General features: G+C 44.1%; 1 protein-coding gene and 1 pseudogene across 11 annotated transcripts in view; both read right to left on the reverse strand.

Annotated features, from left to right (window-relative positions):
* The window catches only part of sntb2 (syntrophin, beta 2), a 170,862-nt gene that overhangs the window by 42,329 nt on the left and 106,773 nt on the right, over positions 1-21,760 (reverse strand). For 10 of the 11 annotated variants that reach the window (XR_007482135.2, XR_007482136.2, XR_007482137.2 and 7 more), the window contains one exon: positions 4,164-4,360. Coding sequence is in view for 5 of the 11 variants with exons in the window: in XM_049723051.2 (XP_049579008.1) it covers positions 4,164-4,360 (197 nt within the window). In the remaining 6 variants the exon portion in view is untranslated. Of the gene's footprint in view, positions 1-4,163; positions 4,361-7,282; positions 9,537-21,760 lie in introns of those variants that run through there. The other variant, XM_049723056.2, reaches the window with a different exon arrangement.
* Positions 17,737-18,941, reverse strand: LOC137840346 (uncharacterized; annotated as a pseudogene).

Raw genomic sequence — 21,760 nt, forward strand, 5'->3', positions numbered from 1 at the left:
TGGCTGTCTAAACACGCTCGCGCGCTCATTCTTTGGTGGGTCTAATCAGTTTGGCTGGTGGCAACACCTGACACCAATTAGTACCGTATTTTTCGGGGAATAAGTCGCTTTCTTTTTTCATAGTTTGGGTAGGGGGGGTGTCAAACGCACCTCTTTTAATAAGGTGCCCCCGGCTTCCCGGTAACGGGTTTGTCTTGGCCGGGGTACGGAGATTCGTCTGTAATCTAACCACCCGAGTTAAATTAACTCCACCGGAATCAATCTAATTTCTTTACGACGCCAATCCCTCTCAAGTCACCCGAAGCTCGAGCCGAGTAACTCAATTCGAGGCAAGACTTCGAAGTGACCGCATCGTATTGATGGCTCCCCGCTTGCTGTTTGAAGTTTTTATTATGTTACGGATATTTTTAGATGTCTTTGTTAAGACCTCAGGGATTCGTTTGTATAGCGCACCCTAGCACTAGTTTTGCCGAAGTAACTGTTGATATGGGCCCGTTCTACTTGGTGGCTCAAGTAGCGAGCCGACTACTTTTTTATTCGAAAGAGAATCGAATTAATACAAGTGTGACAATAATAGCATTTGAGAAGAAAGTTAATGCACTTTACATTATTAATTCTAACTTTTTCTACGTATATCCAGCACTTAACTGTCGGAGTGCTTCAACTCCCTCGATTGCTTTAAAAGAAATAATAACTCTCTTAAAACGAATCAAAATGTCCTACTCTAATTAGATTTGCCCTGTAATTAATTTGGAAGGCAAGTCTATTTTTCGATCGTGTCCTATTTAACTTTTGACGCGGCCCGACAAAGTTAGAAACGGGCCTGCGCCCGACGGACAATCGAAGTACTTTTATCCGTCACCAACTCAAATAATCTGATTTAACCACCGTCGTTATTTTATTTAGAGGAAGTAAATTTTCAAACGGATTAACATTTAACGAAATTCACTCTTCCCTAAAATAATGACGAAGGCCATTTAATTCTCTAAAATGTTCGGAGTTACTTTTTACGCGGCCCGTCAGAAAGGGAAAGGGGCCTGCGCCCTTCAAAGAATTAAATTACTTTAAACTCTACACCAATACAATAATCCGATTTAAACACCTCCGTTAATTTATTCAGACGAAGCAAACTTTCAAACGGATTTCAAACTCGTACCTCAAATAACTACGAAGGTTATTTAATTCTCTAAAATTGTCCGATATTATATCACGCCACTATTCTCACAGTGGCGGGCCCCTTGATCGAATTGACTAATACGATTGCTTAAGCTGTTACAGAATACATTTTTAGCCAAGCAAAGAAATCAAAAAGTAAAAATCACATTTGTGCTTCTCCAAACAATTTATATCACGCCACTATTCTCACAGTGGCGGGCCCCTTGATCGAATTGACTAATACTATTGCTTAAGCTGTTACGGAATACATTTTTAGCCAAGCAAAGAAATCAAAAAGTAAAAATCACATTTGTGCTTCCATGCGTGACTCACAATCCGACACCGTGTTCCTGTTTTATTTCTATTTTTACTAGTTTAGTTTATTTTGGCGCTTTTTGGTCTCATGTTTCGGTCTGGCGCCATCTCTTGGACAAATTTGGAATTTCAGCTCTGCCAATTTATTCAGTAATCCTTAATTCAAATTTTGTACCATCTGCTACTTTGGAATTTCAACTCTACCAATTTATTCCTGTGAACAATCCATATTCATCGTTCGCACCATCTCTTCTCCCCCATGTTACATGACGGGGCGACTTGTACTCAGGAGCAACTTATATGTGAAATTATTCACAAACTTTTACTTGATCATTAACACATTACTTACTTACTAGTATAGTTGATCACTTCACATGTTATTTTCACTTTAAACCACATGAGGGTGCACTATGGCAGTGGAATAATTGGAGCCTCACTGACAATGAGTTCCAATCATTGACTTCCAGAGTCAGGAGATTTAATGATTTGAAATGGTATCATCTGAAAACAGCCTTCAAAATAAAGCACCCTACCTCAAATCAAAGCACGGCTGAATAATATAAATAATATGGAGAATTCTTAACAAATACTGTAAAAATCTTTTTAGAACAGCTTTTATTATTATATCAATTTTAATAACAGTATGTACAAGTGTACATACTGTAAATATGTTTTTAAAACTTTTTTATTATTATAACGATTTTTGTAAAACAAGGTATAAAACTCTTAAATGTGTTTTTAGAACTCATTACTATAACAATTTTGCACTGCAATTGTATGGGCACTCCCTGCCTTCTGGTGACGAGTGGGAAACATTAGTGCCATACATAATTCCTCAATTTAAAAGTTTTATTTTGAATCTTGTTTTTTTTTTTAATTTGGGGGAAAGAAATCCGCGATGTAGTGAAAACGCGATAAACGAACCGCGATGTAGCAAGGGATTACTGTAATTTGAACTGCAATTGATGTCAGCGGCGCGGCGCACACACGGCGTTGTTTACATAAAGGATGAAGGATTCGATCACGGGATTTAATGACTTGGAGTGAAACAGATAGTTTGACAACATTTTTGCTTATAATTATATGGGCCTGTGGAATAATTTGAACTGCAACTGACGACGAGTCCGACGTCAGCGGCGCGGCGCACACGCTGCGTTTTTTTTTTCAAAGTCAAAGTCAGCTTTATTGTCAATTCCTTCACATGCCAAAGACACACAAAGAAACCGAAATTTCGTTTCGGTCCGCCCGATAGCACGCTAGCCGCTCCAGATGCACGGCAGAGTCCGGAATGTTGACAGTCAACCAGGTCTCAGTGAACACGAGCACACAGCAGTTCCGCACCGTCCAGTTCGTAGACCTCAGCAGGCGAATGTAATCCGTTTTGTTGTCCAGCGATCGAACATTCGCCAGAAGAATGGAAGGCACTGCCGGGCGAGCTGAGTTGGCCGCCAGCCTGGCCCAGACGCCTCCGCGCTTGCCCCCCTTCTGCCTCCTCGCACACCGTTTCCGACGCTTCCCAACCGGGGGAGGAATAGCGGGCGAGGTCGGCGACGTTTCAGGATGTAGCAGTCCGAGCGCCTTTAATGTCGCTGCTTCAAAGTCCAGAACACCACAAAACCCACTTCTGCCGATGTCGAGCAGAACCTGCCTGCTGTACTTGTAGCACGACGAGACGAACACATAAGACTGTCGGACGGACACTCATTAAACGAACAAATCACCGTACTGGCGGGTCAGAGAGTGGCCGCTGCGTGTGCACGCGCCGCCATCTTGAATCATTTACCTAAAGGACGAAGATTTTGATTGATGGATTTAATGATTTGGAGTGACACAGATGGTTTGATAAGATTGTTGTTTATATAATAGTTATTTGATATATACTTTATATATCGTTATATGGGCCTGTGGAATAATTTGAACTGCAACTCACGACGAGTCCGACGCCAGCGGCGCGGCACACGCGCCGTTGTTTACATAAAGGACGAAGATTTTGATCGATGGATTTAATTATTTGGAGTGACAGATGGTTTGATAATATTGTTGTTTATATAATAATTATTTGATATAGTACATATACCTTATATATTGTTATATGGGCCTGTGGAATAATTTGAATTGCAACTGACAATGAGTCCGATGTCAGCGGCGCAGCGCACACGCGGCGTTGTTTACATAAAGGACGATCGATGGATTTAATGATTTGGAGTGACACAGATGGTTTGATAAAGGTATTATTTGTGTTATAGTTATTTGGATAACTGTTAATGTTACGTCAGGGCCGTTCTCAGCTCCTCGTTTGTGTTTATGTCACGTTAGCATACCGTATCGTTTAGCCTGTTGTTGCTGGTTCATGTCTGTTCTTGGTGTTGGATTTTGTCAAATAAATTTCCCCCAAAATGCGACTTATACTCCGGTGCGACTTATATATGTTTTTTTCCCTTTATTGTGCATTTTATGGCTGATGCGACGTATATTCCGGAGCGACTTTTAATCCGAAAAATCTGGTTATCACGGAGAAACGTGGAGAGCTCAGACTAACAATAACAACAGAGTTAAACGGCCACGAAACATTGGCCGTAGCAACAGTTTTGATCATACAAACCCTGTGTTGATTTTCTGTGCTTAGTTTTGATAGGCAACTCTGAAATATTCTCATTTAGGATTTCAGTCACATGCGAAGGATTCACACTTACCAATAGAGACTTCTTTGATGAGTTCTGCAGCGGAATGTGCACCTTGTACTAGGGCTCTTGTCCATGAAGACAGATCCCAATGGGTCTCCACACGAAAAATGTGTGATTCGATTCCTTGTCCTGTGCCGGTCCGAGTAGCAAACACCAGGTCAGAATTCTGTGCAGGAGAGCCACGGACACTCCCAGAATGCACCAGTCTAGATAGAAATATACAAGTAGATCTGTCATTTCTTTTTAGACTTTTTAGAAATGTGATTTTCCTGACAGATATTGCTATTTTAATTGAATTTGTGATTTTCTGCAAATCAAGCTTCAGTGCAAGATTCACTATGTAGGAGCAGCTATAAAGAAACCTCACTCATTTTTTTTCTTGGTAAACAGCATGATGCCACTGAAAACAGTGTTTGACAAAAAAAAAGACTTCAGATTTACTACTTGACAACTTGAACATCTTAAAATAAAAAAAACACAATCATAACTGAATGAAATCTCTTGGCGGATTGCTTTAAAATGGTGGAAGTGTGAGCTAATTTGAATGAAAATTCAAAACGGCGGACCTCCTGTTAGGTTTGTCATATGGCTTCAAGATACTTTTTTGGTAGGTCTTGGACTGTTACATATGCCTCAAACCTTTTGTGGTTTTTGATGAAACATACAACCAGGGCTTTTTCATTGAACATTTTTATGGGGCACGAATTAAGCATTTCTTTGCAAATACAAGATAAACTAACAAAATATTGTTGATTTCGCTAGGCTTGATAACTATGCAAATCCTCCAAATTAAGATTTTTTTTACTTGTGCGTTGTCACGGCAACATCATTTTTGCAAAAGCTCAAAAATGTCATTCTTTAACTCCAAAAAAGGTAGTTTCCGAGCAAATGTGAAGTAGGTGTGGTTAACCTGTTCGGAGAAAAATATCAAAGAATAAAACATTTATTTCTTGTATGCAGTTGGTGGTGCTACCACTAAATTGAAAAATTTCTTTGTAGATTATTTCGGGCCTAGACTCAATTATTTAGACACTGCAAAAGTTTGACAAAATAGGATCATGTAATTAATGTTACAACATCTTTTAGTCAAAGTTACGCCGATTTTTAAAGGAAATTCAACATGGCCAACTTTCTGTTAGGCTCCAAGAGCCTTTTTTGTAGGTCTTTGGCTGTTACATTCATCCATGTGCCAAACTGCTAATCCTGACAAGGGTCGTCGTGCGTGCTGGACCTATTCCAGCTGTCTTTGAGCAGTGAGCGGGGTACACCCTGAACTGGTTGCCAGTCAAACGCAGGGCACACAGAGGCAAACAATCATTCATACTCAAACTCACACCTATGGATAATTTGGGGGGTCAATTGGTCTACCACGCCTCTCATTGGAATGTGGCGGGAAAACCGGAATTCCCAGAGGAAACCGACACAGGCATAGGGAGACCATGCAAACTGCACATAAGAATCAAACTTTGCACCTTTGAACTGTGAGACAGATGTGCTAACCAGTGCACCACTGGGCTGTTAGATATACCAACAAATCTTTATAGAGCTAGGTGAAACATACACCTGGGACTGCTTTTTTGAAATTATGTAGGGGGCGCCACAGACATTTTTTATTAAAAAAAAAAATCACACAATAAATTAATAAAATATTGATAACTTTGCTGGGCACCACTCCAAATTATCCGTAGGTAAGTTGTGAGTGTGAATGGTTGTTTGACTATGTGTGCCCTGCAATTGGCGGGTGATCAGTTCAGGGTGTACCCCGCCTATTGCCTTAGACCAGGGGTCGGGAACCTTTCTGGCGGACAGAGCCATCAATGCCCATTTTTAAAAAATAATTTCCCGTGAGAGCCATACCATTTAAAAAAAGAACGATAAGTTAAATACAATTAAATGCATGTATTTGAATTAAGACCAACGATTTTTTGAGTGTACTAATGTCTTCTTTTTAATAACGTCTTTAACGTCGCCAAAAGAGCCATATCTGGCTCGTGAGCCATAGGTTCCCGACCCATGCCTTAGACCTATCGGGAGCTAACTCCAGCACACCTGGGACCCTTGTGAGGATAAGCGACATGGAAGATGAATGAATGAATGACTTTGCAAAGTTTTAAGAAATTCGAGCATGTTTTGACCTTCAAACCAAACATTGTTTTCTTGGGGGACTATGCATTGCCACAGCCTTTTGCATATACTCACGATCTTTGTGTTTTAGCATGATGAAGGGCACTCTTTCTAGCAAATATTCAGTAGATTTAGTTAACCTTTTAGCAGGAGAACAACAAATCATCAGAACAAAACATTTATTTTCTGTTGTCAGTAGGTGGTGCTAACACAACACTGAAAAATAGGTTCGTAGATGTCTTTAGGCCTAGACTGTCATCAAATGTGCGAAAGGTTAGGCCAGGACCATGTAGGTAATGTTACAGCAGCTTTTAAAATCAACGCGAGACCGAACTTTAAAGTAAATTAAAAAATGGTTGCATTCCTGTTAATTTTAGCACGAAACGTTTGTGTAGGTCTTACAAATGTTACATGTTACATATACCCTTAAATGTATTGTAGACCTAGACCAGGGGTGTCAGACTCGATGTGGTGCGGGGGCCGCGACAGCAGAATCTGATTTCAAGATGGCCAGACCATTACTCAATACAAAATTACATAGAACTAACCATAAGTCCACATTTTCCTTCAAATTAAATTCCATCCATCCATCCATCCATCCATCCATCCATCCATCCATCCATCCATCCATCCATCCATCCATCCATCCATCCATCCACCCCTCCCTCCATCCCTCCCTCCCTCCCTGGCCTCTCGGCTCCGGGTAAAAATAGATCGTTGTTTCGTCAAATCTACAAACATTTCATTTAACATCTGGTGTCTCAGTTCTCCAAGCAATCTGTTGTATTTTCAGCATGTTGAGTTTCATAGTGACTGTCAGAAAGACTGCGGGGAGCGAAAGTTTGGTTGCGCCCTTGTGCGTTTTTGGTGTGTCTCCGAAAGAGGTAACACTAATTTTTTTCCTCACTTCCGACGGCACCTTTCTCTTTCATACGGTGTCTGTGTTTGACAAAAAGTATTTGAGTTGAAAAAGATCACTCACAAGAACCACACGGGAGACAGTATGCCCTTTGAACACTTGCAAGTGGAGAAATTGTTCGTCACTGTGCATACAGCGATGTTCGAACGAAGTCTACCTTTGGTCTCTTGCAAGAGCATATTTAGTGAGAACAAGCAGGGTGGGGGTGACAGTGAACATGTTTGGTGGTCGCCTCAGCAACTGGTTAATCAGTGCGGAGGGTCCCAGCTCATTGTTTTACAAGGTTGTGAAAAACCGAAACTAGTGGAGCATTTTAGATGACTAACTAAGCAAGAATGTTTCCACACCATTTGGAAAGTTTCAACAACTGAATGGTTAAACTTTCCAGAGTCAAGGAAAGGTGAAAGGTTTAAACAAAGTTAATAATTCTAGTCTACATTCCAACGTGATCATACGATCAAGATAATTTGTCAACCCTAACATATCCCTCCTGTTTATCATATGATTACGTATGTCACCCCAATCAATCAAACATAAGCAAGAAAATATAATGAAGAAAGAAAAATAAAAAACAGCACACAGAAACAGCACATCATTGTACCCATCACTTGCGAGGCGTTTTCGATGGTCAAATCATTAAGTTTCTGTACAACATGTACGGCTAAACAGCATCATCACAATCTTCTTTCCGCAGCGCGTTATACTCATCACATTTGACATGTCTGATATGTCGTATCTGTACCTGTGCTATGGTAGAAGACACAGATCTTGATACAGCAGACTTCAAACACGGGACAACAGAGGTCGCAAATAAGCTCAACAACACCAGTACAACAAGCACAGGAGTCACAAATTTCAACAGCAGTTGCCACCAGTTGCCAGAGAATAGCCATGAAAAGTAATCCCACTGATATGGGTATTTGTCTTCCAACATGGCCTGCTGTTAGTTCTTCAGTGAGGTCATGGCGTCGTTGATGTATATCATTTTCTCCTGGTATGTATGTGCAACAGGAAGTCCCAATAATGTGGCACACGCCACCTTGCACTGCAGCCATTAAGTCCAGAACCATCCTGTTTTGAAAGACCATTAGCCTGAATCCCTCTGTTTTGTCCATCAGCGAAAGATTCACAAAAGATTGAAATAGTTCAGTGTCTCGATGAAGAGTGATTTATTTTCCAACTCCGATCCAAGGAAAAAGTGCATGAACGACTTTGTCTCCGACGGACCATACTTTATGGCCGTCTGGAACATTCGTACCCCAGACAGGGTCATGAGGGTCAAAGGTCGCAACAGCCCTGCATCGACGTTCAGGAGATTTGTGTGCCGCTGACAGCTGATGATGTTGTATCTTGTAGGTGTGGTCTGTCACCCACAATGGTGCACACACTCCTGTCACCACTTGAAATGGCTCTCCTATCCTGGACTCAGCGGTGATGTCCAAAGCTCCCATCCAGTTTTCTCCTGGAGAGCAGTCTTCGTCAATGCATTTGTGGGTTTCCTTTCCTTGGATGTAACACGCGTAGTTCACTCCAGCTGGCCTCTCTGTATAGGCCACTTGCGGCAATGTTCATCCTTTAACAGTCACATTGAGATTTGTCCAGAAAAGCTGATCACAGGTACCTTCTGCAAGTCCAGGGCAGAAAGGGTCGGCATCACTGACTGTGACACCACGGTGTTGATATCCAACTCGTCCCATAGAGGCCATGCATTTCGCTTCAGTGACATTCATTGCCCTGGCCTCCAGGTGAACTTGCGTGGAGGAAGGGGGGAGTTTGGAACACGCATAGCATCCCTCCTGTGTGTGGGATCTCACAGTAAACTTTACATACCGGTACCAAGTGTTGGGTTCGTATGGGTTTCTGGGGTCCCATGACCAGTCCTCAAAGTTCTCATCATGTGACCATCTTTTTCCTTGGTTGACATTGTCAATTGGTCTATTCAGATGAGCCCATAGACCATAGCACGCTCCAACCACAACGCAGCAGAGGATCCACCTGGCATGCGGAGCCCCATTGCTACTAGGATGGCAGAGACACCGGGACATCCCCTTGCCTGTCAGAGTGGGGCTCGTTGAATTCTTCATCAACATTGAGACGCCCCACCCTAAACGATGAGGCCCCTTTGTAGTCAGCCTTCCCCACCACTCCGAAATTAGGGGTCCAGCACTCTCTGCAACTTGTAGTGGCTGAGGTGAATCCAGCTGGGCATTTCAGCAACGTTTAGTGCAGTGGGGGTAGTCAGCAAGACTTGGAATTGTCCCTCACACCACGACTGGCCCAGTTTGTCCTTTTGATAACCTTTATGTCTACCCAGTTCCTGGCTTAGAGCGGTTGTTGACCTGTGGTAAGAAAGATCAAGCGGCAGTAAATTTGCATTTGACACATCTTTCAGTTTGAGTGCTCTGATCATGCTATCTGCCAAGGACTGTTCTTGTCTGCTTTTTGCAAATCTTGCATCATTCACCAATCAATTTTAATGCCCTTTTGAACTGGGCAAATAGGAGTGTTTGCAAGAAGAGTTTGAGCACTTCCTAATGATTCCTCCTGACCAAAGACCATTTATGACAGCGGCTATCTCATTTATTGCCTCCTGTTTAAAAGGAGATTCACTGATCTTGGTTGGATTTAGACGGGGGAATGGACCGTAAGTCCTGTAGCAGATGGTTCCTTTGCCCACCTCCTTATCAGATGATTCGTCACAGGCTGGTTCCCGCCCACACACGCAAGGACAGCACATTCCAATTCTCTATTTATCTTTTAGAAGCTGGCTTGAGAACAGCGAGGGCCGACCTGTCCCGGAGCATCAAGGAAGCGAAAAAGGCATTCTCTTGCAAGCCTCGCTTAGCTTGCCCACTTCAAAGACAGCAGGGGCGCACGGAGCCTATGGCAAGGCATTCAGACCATCACGGACTACAAGCCCGCGCCGCAGAGCTGTGAGGGCAACATCCGTCTGCTCAACGATCTGAACCGCTTCTTCGCATGTCAAGACACACAAAGAGATCGAAATTACGTTTCCCACTATCCCACGGTGACAAGACATAGTACACAATATACATACAAGTAAACAGCACAAAAAGTAAAAACAAGAAGGCACAACTTCTTCCACTTCCACTTCCAATCCCTTAGACCTTTGTCCGTTGGGGCACCGCTGAGGATTTGACAGTCAGTTTTCTCCATTCCTCTCTGTTCTCCGCTGTTCTCAATAACTCGTATGTTTTTAGGCCTGTCCAATCCTTTATGTTGTCCTCCCATCTCTTTTTCTGTCTCCCTCTCTTTCTGCCTCCGTTCACTGTGCCTTGCAGGATCTCCTTGGCAAGTCCTGTTGATCTTGTGACATGGCCGTACCATTCCAGTTTCCGCCTTTTGACTGTCGTTAGTAGGTCGACGTATGGTCCGGTTGCACTCTTTACACGTGATTTTACCTCTTCGTTTGTGATGTGGTTTTTGTAAGATATTCCAAAGAGTCTTCTGTAGCATCGCAATTCCAGTGCCTTGATTCGCTTTTCAGTGTCTGCTGTTAGGGTCCAGGATTCACAAGCATATAGAAAGATTAGATCACGAGGGAGCGCATTAGTCTGATCTTCGAGCTGGTAGAGATATTTTTGTTGTTCCAGATGGTCTTCAGCTTGGTCATTGTATTTGTAGTTTGGGCAATCCTGGCAAGTATTTCGGGTTTAGATCCTTCATCTGAGACCACAGCACCTAGGTATTTAAAGTTGTTGACTACCTCTAGGGTCTGGTTGTTAATCTTGATGTCTCCGGTGAATCCGTTGGGGTTGTTGGTCATTAGTTTTGTTTTTTCTGCACTTATCTCCATGCCATAGTCTGTGGCTGTCTCTTCTAATCGGTGGATCAGGTCGACTAGTTCTTGTTCGTCGCCGGCAAGACCATCAATATCATCCGCAAAGCGGAGATTGGTGATCTTTCTGCCTCCAATGCTTACTGAGCCTTCATGTTGTTCAAGGGCCTCTGACATTATTCTTTCAAGGAAGATGTTGAAGAGCATGGGGGATAGCAAGCAACCTTGACGCACTCCTATTGTTGTCCTAAACCACTCTCCTATGTTGTTTTGTAGGTATACCGCACTTGTGGCTGTCTTGTATAAGTTCTCAATGACTGCAATTATATTCTCATTGATGTTATAGAGTTTCATGGTTGCCCAAAGCACTTCATGCCACACGCGGTCGAATGCCTTCTTAAAGTCGATGAATACATGGTAGAGATCCTGTTGGTGTTGCTGGTACTTTTCGCACAGTATCCGAAGATTGAATATTTGTTCTGTGGTACTGCGACCTGGTCTGAATCCAGCCTGTTCTTCTGCTATTATCTTTTCGGCTTGGGGCATTAGTCTTCTTAATGCCACTAGCTCAGTGGCCTAGTAGTAGAGTGTCCGCCCTGAGACTGGAAGGTTGTGGGTTCAAACCCCGGCCGGGTCATACCAAAGACTATAAAAATGGGACCCATTGCCTCCCTGCTTGGCACTCAGCATTAAGGGTTGGAATTGGGGGGTTAGATCACCAAATGATTCCCGAGCGCGGCACCGCTGCTGCTCACTGCTCCCCTCTCCCCCAGGAGATGGATTAAAATCAAATGGGGATGGGTTAAATGCAGAGGACAAATTTCACCACACCCAGATGTGTGTGTGACGATGATCATTGGGACTTTGACTTTGACTTTAATATAACTTTTAGCATTACCTTACTGGGATGGCTGATGAGGCTGATAGTGCGTTAGTTTTGGCAGAGCTGGACGTTGCCTTTTTTGAGAAGGGTGATAATAAGTGATTGTGTCCATGATGTTGGCCACTCGCCTGTTGTCCAGATTTTGTTGCAGATAAGTAAAAGTGCATCTATGATCGGGTCACCCCCCGCCTTGATCAGTTCCGCTGTGATGTTATCCACGCCTGGTGATTTTCCTGGTTTTAGTGACTGTACTGCTGAAACTATTTCTTCTCGCAGTATAGGGTCCTTGTGATTGTTTGTTGCTGCAGGGGCAGTAAGGACTTTTGGGTTGCCTTTTATTTTATGTGTGTATAGTTCGGAGCAGTATTCTGTCCATCTCTTTCTCACTTGTGCTTCTTCGGTTAAGCAATTCCCTTTGGAGTCTTGTATTATTGTGGTCCTTGATCGCTTTGTGGAGGTAAGGTCTTTGATTGTCTGGAAGGCCTTTTTACTGTTGTTTTTGAGTAGGCTGTCTTCAATATCTTTGCACTGATCTCCAATCCACGCTTCTCTCGCTTGGTTTATTTCTTTTTTAACTCGTAGGTTGGTCTTTCTGTATTGTGTCAGGCCCTCTGTTGTGTTCTTTTTCCATCTCAGCTCTCTGCGTTTATCACATAGCTCCAATATTTCGTCAGTTATCCATGGTTTCTTCTTCGGGCGGTGTTTTCCGATAATGTCACTAGCTGTTTCAGTGATGGCTGAGGTAAAGGAGTGTGTTAAAGATTCTACATCTACATCTTCATTCAATGCGAGTAGTGGTGCAAATTTTCCTCCGATGTTGGCCTTGAAGGATTCCAAAATGGTAGGATCTTTCAGCTTTTCTAGGTTGAATTTTAGTCTGGTGCCCCCAGCTTTCTGGATCTTTTTCAGACGTAGGGAAAAGGTCATCATTACGAGGCTGTGGTCACTTCCAATATCTGCTCCTGGGAATGTTCTTGTCCTTGCGATGTTTACACTAGATTTGAAGCGTTGTTGGATCATGATATAGTCAATTTGGCTTTGGTAAAGTCCTCCTGGGCTGAGCCAGGTCATTCTTCTTGATTTCTTGTGTGGCCCCAGAGTGTTCATGATTTTAAGTTCATTCAAGCTGGCAAATTCAAGAAGCCGCAGCCCTCTGTCATTTGAGATGTCATTACAGTAGGGTCCACATGTACTTTTCCAGTCGTTGAAGGCATCCTTTCCTATCTTTCCATTCCAGTCACCCTGCACGACTAATATGTCTTTTTTTGGTGTTTCGTCAATTACTTTTTGTAGTTGATGGTAAAAGTCTTCGACTTCTTCATCTGGGTGGTCTGTTGTTGGTGCATACGCTTGTATTATGGTGAGGTTGAAAGGCAGTGATTTCAATCGTATGGTTATGATCCGGCTGTTGATGGGTTGGCATGCAATTACTGCCCCTGTGACCTCTTTGTTAACAAGGAACCCTACTCCATGTTCATGGCGGTCTTCTCTGCCACTAAAATAGAGTTTATGATTCTCTGGTGTGGTTCTTTCTCCAAAATTCTTGTAGCGCACTTCGCATAGACCTAAGATGTTCCATCTGTATCGTTTCATTTCATGGTCCAGTTGTTCCAACTTCCCAATACCCCTGAGGGTCCGCACATTCCATGTGCCAATGACGATGTTGGTCCTGGCACGGATGATCTTATTTGATCCATCAGTAGCATATTTTCCACTCCCGCCCTGACAGCCCTCGACGGAAGAGGCGGTCCTTTTTAACCCGGGCGACGACCGAGCCGGTATGGAATTTTTTGTAACTGTCGTTCTCTCTTGCGGTGTGGCTTGGGCATTGTCGCGTGGCGGAGCCCATCCCTCTCCACGCCAGACCACAGCCGATGTCCTCCCACTCGGAGGCTCGCCCTGGTCCCGAACACATAGCCGTCGGATTCCTCCTGGATCCTCTTCCGCCTTGGCCGTTCGCCCCCACTAGGGGGATTCGCCCAGTGATGTTGTGTTAACATCACCCCCTCACACGGTTTGGCACGCTTGCTGAAGCGAGTGACCGGGGTATGGCGCTTGGAACCACGTGTGAGAGATTAGGAGATGGAGGAGAACCGGTGAGCCTGACAATCCCAAGGGAATCAGCAGTCAGCCATCAAAGGTACTATCTCTCTCCAGAGCCCCCTATACACCCAGGCACAAACAATGAATAAATAAGAGCGATGAATAGCTCCTCTTGCCCCCCTGCTTGAGCCACGCCTTGAGCTGCAGCCTTGCGGCTGCGCACTGGGGCCTCATTGTGTTCCGGTCTGACAAACACTTGCGGCCTCATTACTTTTCATCTGTCTAGGTTTTTGTCTCTTCAATTTGTTCTCTTCTCTCTTGTGACGCTCTCAAAGAATGTCACAAGAGAGAACTCTCATCACCTACTCATGTCAGAATTTTCTCAATTGTGTGGCTCATTGCAAATAAAAACTCCATGGAAAAATCCACTAACATCTTTGGCGTTCCAGAAATGACATGCTCTTTTTATAGCCACAATATAGATATAATATAGACACAGAATGCTTATTTGTTGAGAAGAAATAGGTATAATGAGCAGTCAAGTTCCGCTACCCGGCAGACGCTAAACTAACGGAGCTAGTAGCGGATGTAGTTGCAAACAACCAAACAATTGTTGTTTGAGAAGCTCGTTTGTCGTTTGGATTCTCGTGCTGGTTCGACTAGAGCGCATCAAGACAAGGAAAAAGTGTTGTTTTGACCGTTCAACAGGTGTTCAGACTCGCTGGAATAGCCACGACCAGGACGCTACAGGACTAAACAGCAACCTATCCATCCTCGTGCCTAATTACCACAGCGGGTCCACTTGTTGGACCCGGGTGGGTAAGTGTTGCTGCCTGAAGTATTCCTGATGATCACCATTTTTACCTAACCCAAACCATTTTAACGCAGTGGGCTCCAGGTGGAGCCCTTATGCGTAAGTACCTGAATCTTCTAAGCTAAAGCAGTCACCATCTGCAAATGGTTGTTAGTGCCAGGCACTCTTAGCCCTGTACTGCCGCTATTTCTTGTACTTTACAGGCACTGCTTAGAGAAGTGTGAAATGGCTTCGAAAAAGGATATGGAAGAATTAAAGTGATCTAATGAGGTCTTGAGAAAGTTAGTGGAGTTCATGAACCACCAAATGGAGAGCATGACAACCAAGCAATATTCTATAATAGATATGATGAAGGAAATCAAGGAACTAAAGAGACTAAACAAAGAGAAAATATGTGAAGATTGATCAACCGGATAACAGACTTTCTGATCTAGAACAATATACTTGATTGAATGATGTTATTATCACCGGGCTGCCAACAAAACCTCGCACATATGCAGGTGTGGCAAGGTCAGGAGCTGTGACCAGGGGAACAGAGCTTAGTGATCAGGAAGATACAGTGCAGTAGCAAGTGATAGTCAAGTCAAGTCAAGTCAAGTTTATTTGTATAGCCCTAAATCACAAACAGTCTCAAAGGGCTTCACATAGCCAAAATTGACAATTATTCTCAAAGCATCCCCTGATCTTAAGCTCCCAAAAGGGCAAGGAAAAACTCAAAAAAACCCTGCCAGGGGAAAATGAGAAACCATGAGAAGGGACCACAGATGGAAGGATCCCCCTTTCAGGATCACCAGGTTATAATGGATGCAGAGAGGGCACAAGTAATACATAATATGAAAATCAATGAAAAAATGGATGTCGGAGGTGCCCTCGATTGTCCTGGCAGTGTCTTCAAGGAGGTTGAGCTGCAGTTTCTTCATCTTGAATTGGTCCCCGAGAATCCAGCTAGCCACTATCAGCTTTTGAGCCACCTAACCCCCTCCCCAGCCAGGGAGGGGGTGGGCAGAAGAGAACAAAACAAACTCCGGCCAAATTGGCCACTACAAGTTAGTTAAAGGCCATCTCATAGAAATGTGTCTTTAAACGTGTCTTAAATGTTTCTATTGAGGTAGTAGTTCTAATATCCATTGGTAGGGCATTCCAAAGCTCTGGAGCCCAAATAGAGAATGCTCTAGACCCTGCAGACATTTTCTTGGCCCTCGGTGTAACTAAAAGACTAGCGTTTTGCGAACGAAGGTTACGAGACGGAACATAAGGAATGACTAGGTCGACGAGATATGAAGGCGCTAAGCCATGCAGTGATTTATAGGTTAGTAGAAGAACCTTGAAGTCACATCTTAAATGGACCGGGAGCCAATGTAATTTGGCTAATATTGGGGTAATGTGATAAAATTTTCTTGACGGTGAGAGCAGCCTCGCAGCGGCATTTTGCACTAACTGTAGACTTTTGATACTGGATTTAGGAAGACCAGAGAATAATACATTACAGTAGTCCAGGCGCAACGTGACGAACGCATGTATAATAGTTTCCGCATCCCCGGTCGAGAGGATAGGACGAATCTTAGCAATATTACGAAGGTGAAAAAACGCAATCCTGGTTATATTCTTAATGTGTTTTTGAAAGGAGAGCGTTTGGTCAAATATTACCCCGAGATTAGTTACCGTATCACTCTGAGTGATAGTACGATTATCTATAGTTATAGTGGTTTCCTTAAATAAGTGTTGATAACGAGTAGGACCAATTATCAACATCTCAGTTTTATCTGGGTTAAGACGAAGGAAGTTGAGTGACATCCATTGCTTGATCTCCACAAGGCACGCCTTGAGATTACAACAGTCCCGCGGATCTGTCATCGATAACGGCATATATAATTGGGTGTCATCCGCGTAGCATTGAAAACTAATATTATATTTACGTATTATGTCCCCAAGCGGTATCATATAAATATTAAATAAAATCGGTCCGAGTACCGATCCCTGTGGGACACCACACGTAACATTATAGAGCTCAGAGGACGTATTGCCATGGACCACTCGGTGCGTCCTGTCTGATAGATAGGAATTGAACCAGCTGAGTGATGTCCCTGAGATACCAACACAACTTTTAAAACGCCCTAATAAAATATCTAAGTCTACAGTGTCAAAGGCAGCACTAAGATCGAGTAGTAACAATACAGACGACGTATTTGAATCCATAGCTATGAGGAGATCATTAGTCACTTTAGCAAGTGCTGTCTCTGTGGAATGATTAGCTCTAAAACCAGACTGAAAAGAGTCATATCGATTATTAGCGACCATGTAATCAATAAGCTGCTGCACTACTACTTTTTCAAGAAGTTTTGCTATGAATGGGAGGTTTGAAACTGGCCTATAATTACTGAGACAGTCCGGGTCATGATTTGCTCGCTTAAGTAGCGGTTTAATAATAGCGGTTTTAAAGGCTGTTGGCACTATCCCAGAGGAAACAGACAGATTGATTATATTTAAGATGGACGGTCCTAAAATTGGAAATAATTCTTTAAGTAGTTTGGCTGGAAGCGGGTCGAGTAAACATGTTGTTTCTTTAGCCGCACTAACCAATTTTGTAAGCATTTCAAGGGACACGCTTTTAAAATTTGAGAGGGTTATTGCATGATCCCCAGCGCTAGTAACCGGCGGAGCGATTGGAATGGTATTCTCTATCTCGTCCCTAATGGACTCAACCTTTTGAGCAAAAAATTTCATAAACTCGTCAGCTGAGTGGAAGGAGCTATCGGGGGTCGGCTGGCGCAGAGTTAGCTTTGCCACTGTATCAAATAGGTATTTAGGATTGTTTTTATTGAGATTAATGACTTGCGAAAAATAGCGAGTTTTTGCTAAAATAAGCGCATCTTTATATTTCAGGAGGCTGTCCTTCCATGCCTGATGGAAAACCTCAAGTTTGGTTAAACGCCATCTGCGCTCATGGTTTCTACATAATTGTTTAAGCATACGTGTTTCATCTGTGAACCACGGAGTTGGTCATCTACGGCGAGTTTTCAGACGTAGCGGTGCCACAGAGTCGATGGCTTTTAATAATGTCGCATTGAATTCATTTGTAAGATTATCAATAGAGCCGCTGTATGCGGGAAACATGGCGGTTGCCGGTGACAGTAACTCAGATAGCGCAGTTGCAGTCGTGGAGTTAAAATTACGGCTGCTAAAATTCTGATTGCTCTCTTGTCTTTGACAAGGAACTAAAATTTCAAATTTTATTAAGAAATGATCAGACAGAACAGTAGTGTATGGCATTACTGCTATATTTGAGGTTGCTAGTCCCCGGGATAATACCAGATCTAAGGTATTTCCATTCTTATTCTTACGGCTTGCGTAAAACCAAACGTATCGATTCAAGTTTGAAATGCCGAAGTCAGTGGTTCTGACGGTGAATTCATGTGGATGTTGAAATCACCCATGATAACTATATTATTTGTCACTAGATCAGCCACAAATTCTGAAAATTCATCCAGGAAGCCAGAGTAAGCCCCGGGTGGACGGTAAATAACAGCAAGATAGAATGACGGTAAAGCAGTGGATCGCACAATGAGAACTTCAAATGTTTTAAATACGTGAATTGAGCGAGGCCTAAATCTAAGCTCAGAATTTGAGATGAGGGCGACACCCCCACCCTTTTTTCGAGGACGTGCCACATGCGAGCTCACAAAATTTGGAGGCGAGGCCTCGTTAAGTGGCAGCAGTTCATTATGTTTTAACCAGGTCTCGCAAAGACCAAAAACGTTTAGATTATGTTCCGTGATAAGGTCATTAACGAGAACTGCTTTCGTATCAAGCGATCTAATATGCATAAAACCGAGTTTAAGTGTAATCGGTCGATCAGGGTGCGTATCTATCGAAGGATTTTTAAACGGGATGCGAGTAAAATTGTGTTCTCTAGGCCTAACATCACCTCTCAAAAGTTTATTAGCACGGTGGGATGAAACGACCGTGGGAATTTGATGATGAATATTTGTTACACATGTGAAGTTATCTAAAACAGGCACCGTTTCATCAGTAAGACCGGTCGGGACGGAGTGATTGGATTTGTCTACTACCCCAGTAGAAAGTGCGTTTATGTGTACTGCAGCACTATTTAAACTGTCGCGCTCTAGTCTACACGAGAAGCTATGTGTATGCTGAAAGTCTAGCCTGGCGCTAGTTAACTTTAACTTAACAGACTCCAAACCCATCCTCACAGGTGGTCTAATCACCTGTGCCCTGGCCTGCTCTAAAGTGACCTGTCATGAGTGGCTCAAACAGTAATCTATATTCCTAGAAAGAGTGAAGGCGCCTTCACGGTTAGGGTGAAGGCCGTCCTTCCTCAGCAGGTCGGGGCGGCCCCAGAAGGAGGACCAGTTATCTATAAAATACAGTCCCTCCTTTTTACAGAACCCAGCCATCCATCGATTAAGGGAGACTAATCTACTAAACCTCTCATCAGTGCCTCTCCCAGGCAGGGGGCCAGAGACAAATACTCGATGCCGACTCATCTTTCTGGCAAGATCACAAGTCCTCGCTATGTTTTTCTTTGTGATCTCTGATTGACTCATCCTAACATCATTGGCGCCGACGTGTATCACTATGTGCGAGAAGCTAGTGTTGTTGGAACTACGCTGTTGACTAGGCCTATTGCGAGTCAGCTCCCTAAGATTAGCTTCTATGTCGGGTTCTCTGCCCCCAGGAATACACATTACCGTGCTAACTGCTCTAATGCTAACTGGGATAGCGAGCTTACTACAGTCCGCCACATCTACTGTTATCGCACTATTCTGCTCTAGCTGGCGGACACAACCTCTCTAAGAGAAGGGTGCAGTTGGTGCACAAAGCCGTACAAACTCGGGCTAATTGGGAACAGGTACCATGATTGGGTATAAAAGGAGCCTCTCCAAACATGCTAAGTCATTCACAAGCAAGGATGGGGCGAGGTTCACCACTTTGTCCACAACTGCGTGGGAAAATAGTTGAACAGTTTAAGAACAACATTTGTGAAAGCAAAATTGAAAGGTATTTAGGGATTTCAACATCTACGGTCCATGATATCATCAAAAGGTTCAGAGAATCTGGTGAAATCACTGCACGTAAGCGTCACGGCCGGTAACCAAGACTGAATGACCGTGACCGTCGATCCCTCAGACGGCACTGTCTTAAAAACCGACATGAGTGTGTAGAGGATATTACAAAAAGGGGCTCAGGAAAATTTCAGAAAACCACTGTCAATAAATACAGTTCGTCACTACATCAGTAAGTGTGGGTTAAAACTCTACCATGCAAAGCAAAAGCCGTTTATGAACAACATCCAGAAACGCCGCTGGGTTCTCTGGGCCTGAGCTCATGTAAAATGGACTGATGCACAATGGAAAAGTGTTTTGTGGTCTGATGAGTCCACTTTTCAAATTGTTTTTAGAAACACTGGACGTCGTGTCCTCCGGACCAAAGAGGAAGTGGACCATCTGGACTGTTCTCAACGCAAAGTTCAAAAGCCAGCATCTGTGTTGGTATGGTGGTGCATTAGTTCCCATGGCATGGGTGACTTACATTTCGGTGAAGGCAACATAAATGCTGAAAAGTACATACAGATTTTGGAGCAACATATAACATATTTTTTTCAGGAAATTTTTTATTTTTTTTTTCAAGATGGCGGCGCGTGCACACGCAGCGGCCACTCTCTGTCCCGTCAGTACGGTGATTTGTTCGTCTAATGAGTGTTCGTCCGACAGTCTTATGTGTCCGTCTCGTCGTGCTTTATCGTGCTACAAGTACAGCAGTACAGCAGTACGTGCATCTGGAGCGGCTAGCGTGCTATCGGGCGGACCGTGCCATTGTACGAGGGGTAAAGTCGCGAGGAGGTGGAATATGCGTCTACATCCGAGAGGAATGGTGCCGGGACTCTGTGGTGGTATGTAAGCACTGCTCGCCACTTGCGGGGTTTGTGATCATCAAGTGCTGTCCTTTTTACCTGCCGAGGGAATTTACCGCGATTCTGCTAGTCGCGGTATACATCCCGCCTACCAACATCGAAGGCGACAGGATCGTGGCGCTTGGTGAACTGTACCAGGCTGTCAGTGAACAGCAGACAGCGCACCCTGACGGTTTCACCATCTTCGCTGGAGACTTCAATCATGCCAACCTGAAGTCTGTTTTCCTGAGGCTTCACCAGCATGTTACTTTTCCGACAGGTGGAGACAGCTTCCTGGACCTGGTCTACTCTGCGCAAAAGGGAGCTTTAAAAGCCACCCCCATCTTGGGCTTTCTGACCATCTCACCGTTTTGCTTTTGCCCGCATACAGACAATTGGTGAAGGCATCCAGGCCGGTTCGGAGGCGGGTTCGGGTGTGGCCTGAGGGTGCCTCCGATGCACTTCGTGACTGCTTTGACACCACTGACTGGGACTTGTTTAAGCAGGCAGCCACCTACAACGATCGGACGGACATAGAGGAGTATACTGACTCTGTTACCTCTTACATCACGAAGTGCATCGATGATGTGACTTGCTCGAAATCCGTCGTCACTCGAGCGAACTGGAAGCCGTGGTTGACAGGGGCTGTCCTCAGACTGCTGAGGGCCAGGGACAAGGCTTTCAGATAGGGGGTTGAGGCTGGCTTGAGGACAGCGAGGGCCGACCTGTCCCGAGGCATCACCAGTTGCATCGCTGTCTGGGGTGGTAACTGCACTGAACAGAACTTGAAGGCCCTGCAGCGCATAGTGAATACGGCTGGTAAGATTATTGGTGCTTCGCTCCCCTCCCTGAAGGACAATTACACTTCCCATCTCGCCCGCAAGGCAACCTCGATTGCGAGAGATGTGAGTCACCCGGCTCACTCTTTGTTTGACCTTCTGCCCTCTGGGAAGAGGTACAGGAGCCTGCACTCCCGCACCACCAGACTCGCCAACAGCTTCTTTCTCCAGGCTGTTAGGACCCTGAACTCGCTACCCCCTTCTGCGTAGCGTGCGGCACTGTTGCGCTATTTTCTGGAATGTCTGCTGTGCGCGCACTTGCTCCTTTTTTGCT

Source organism: Syngnathus scovelli, chromosome 6 (assembly GCF_024217435.2).
Source record: "Syngnathus scovelli strain Florida chromosome 6, RoL_Ssco_1.2, whole genome shotgun sequence".
NCBI lineage: Eukaryota > Metazoa > Chordata > Actinopteri > Syngnathiformes > Syngnathidae > Syngnathus > Syngnathus scovelli.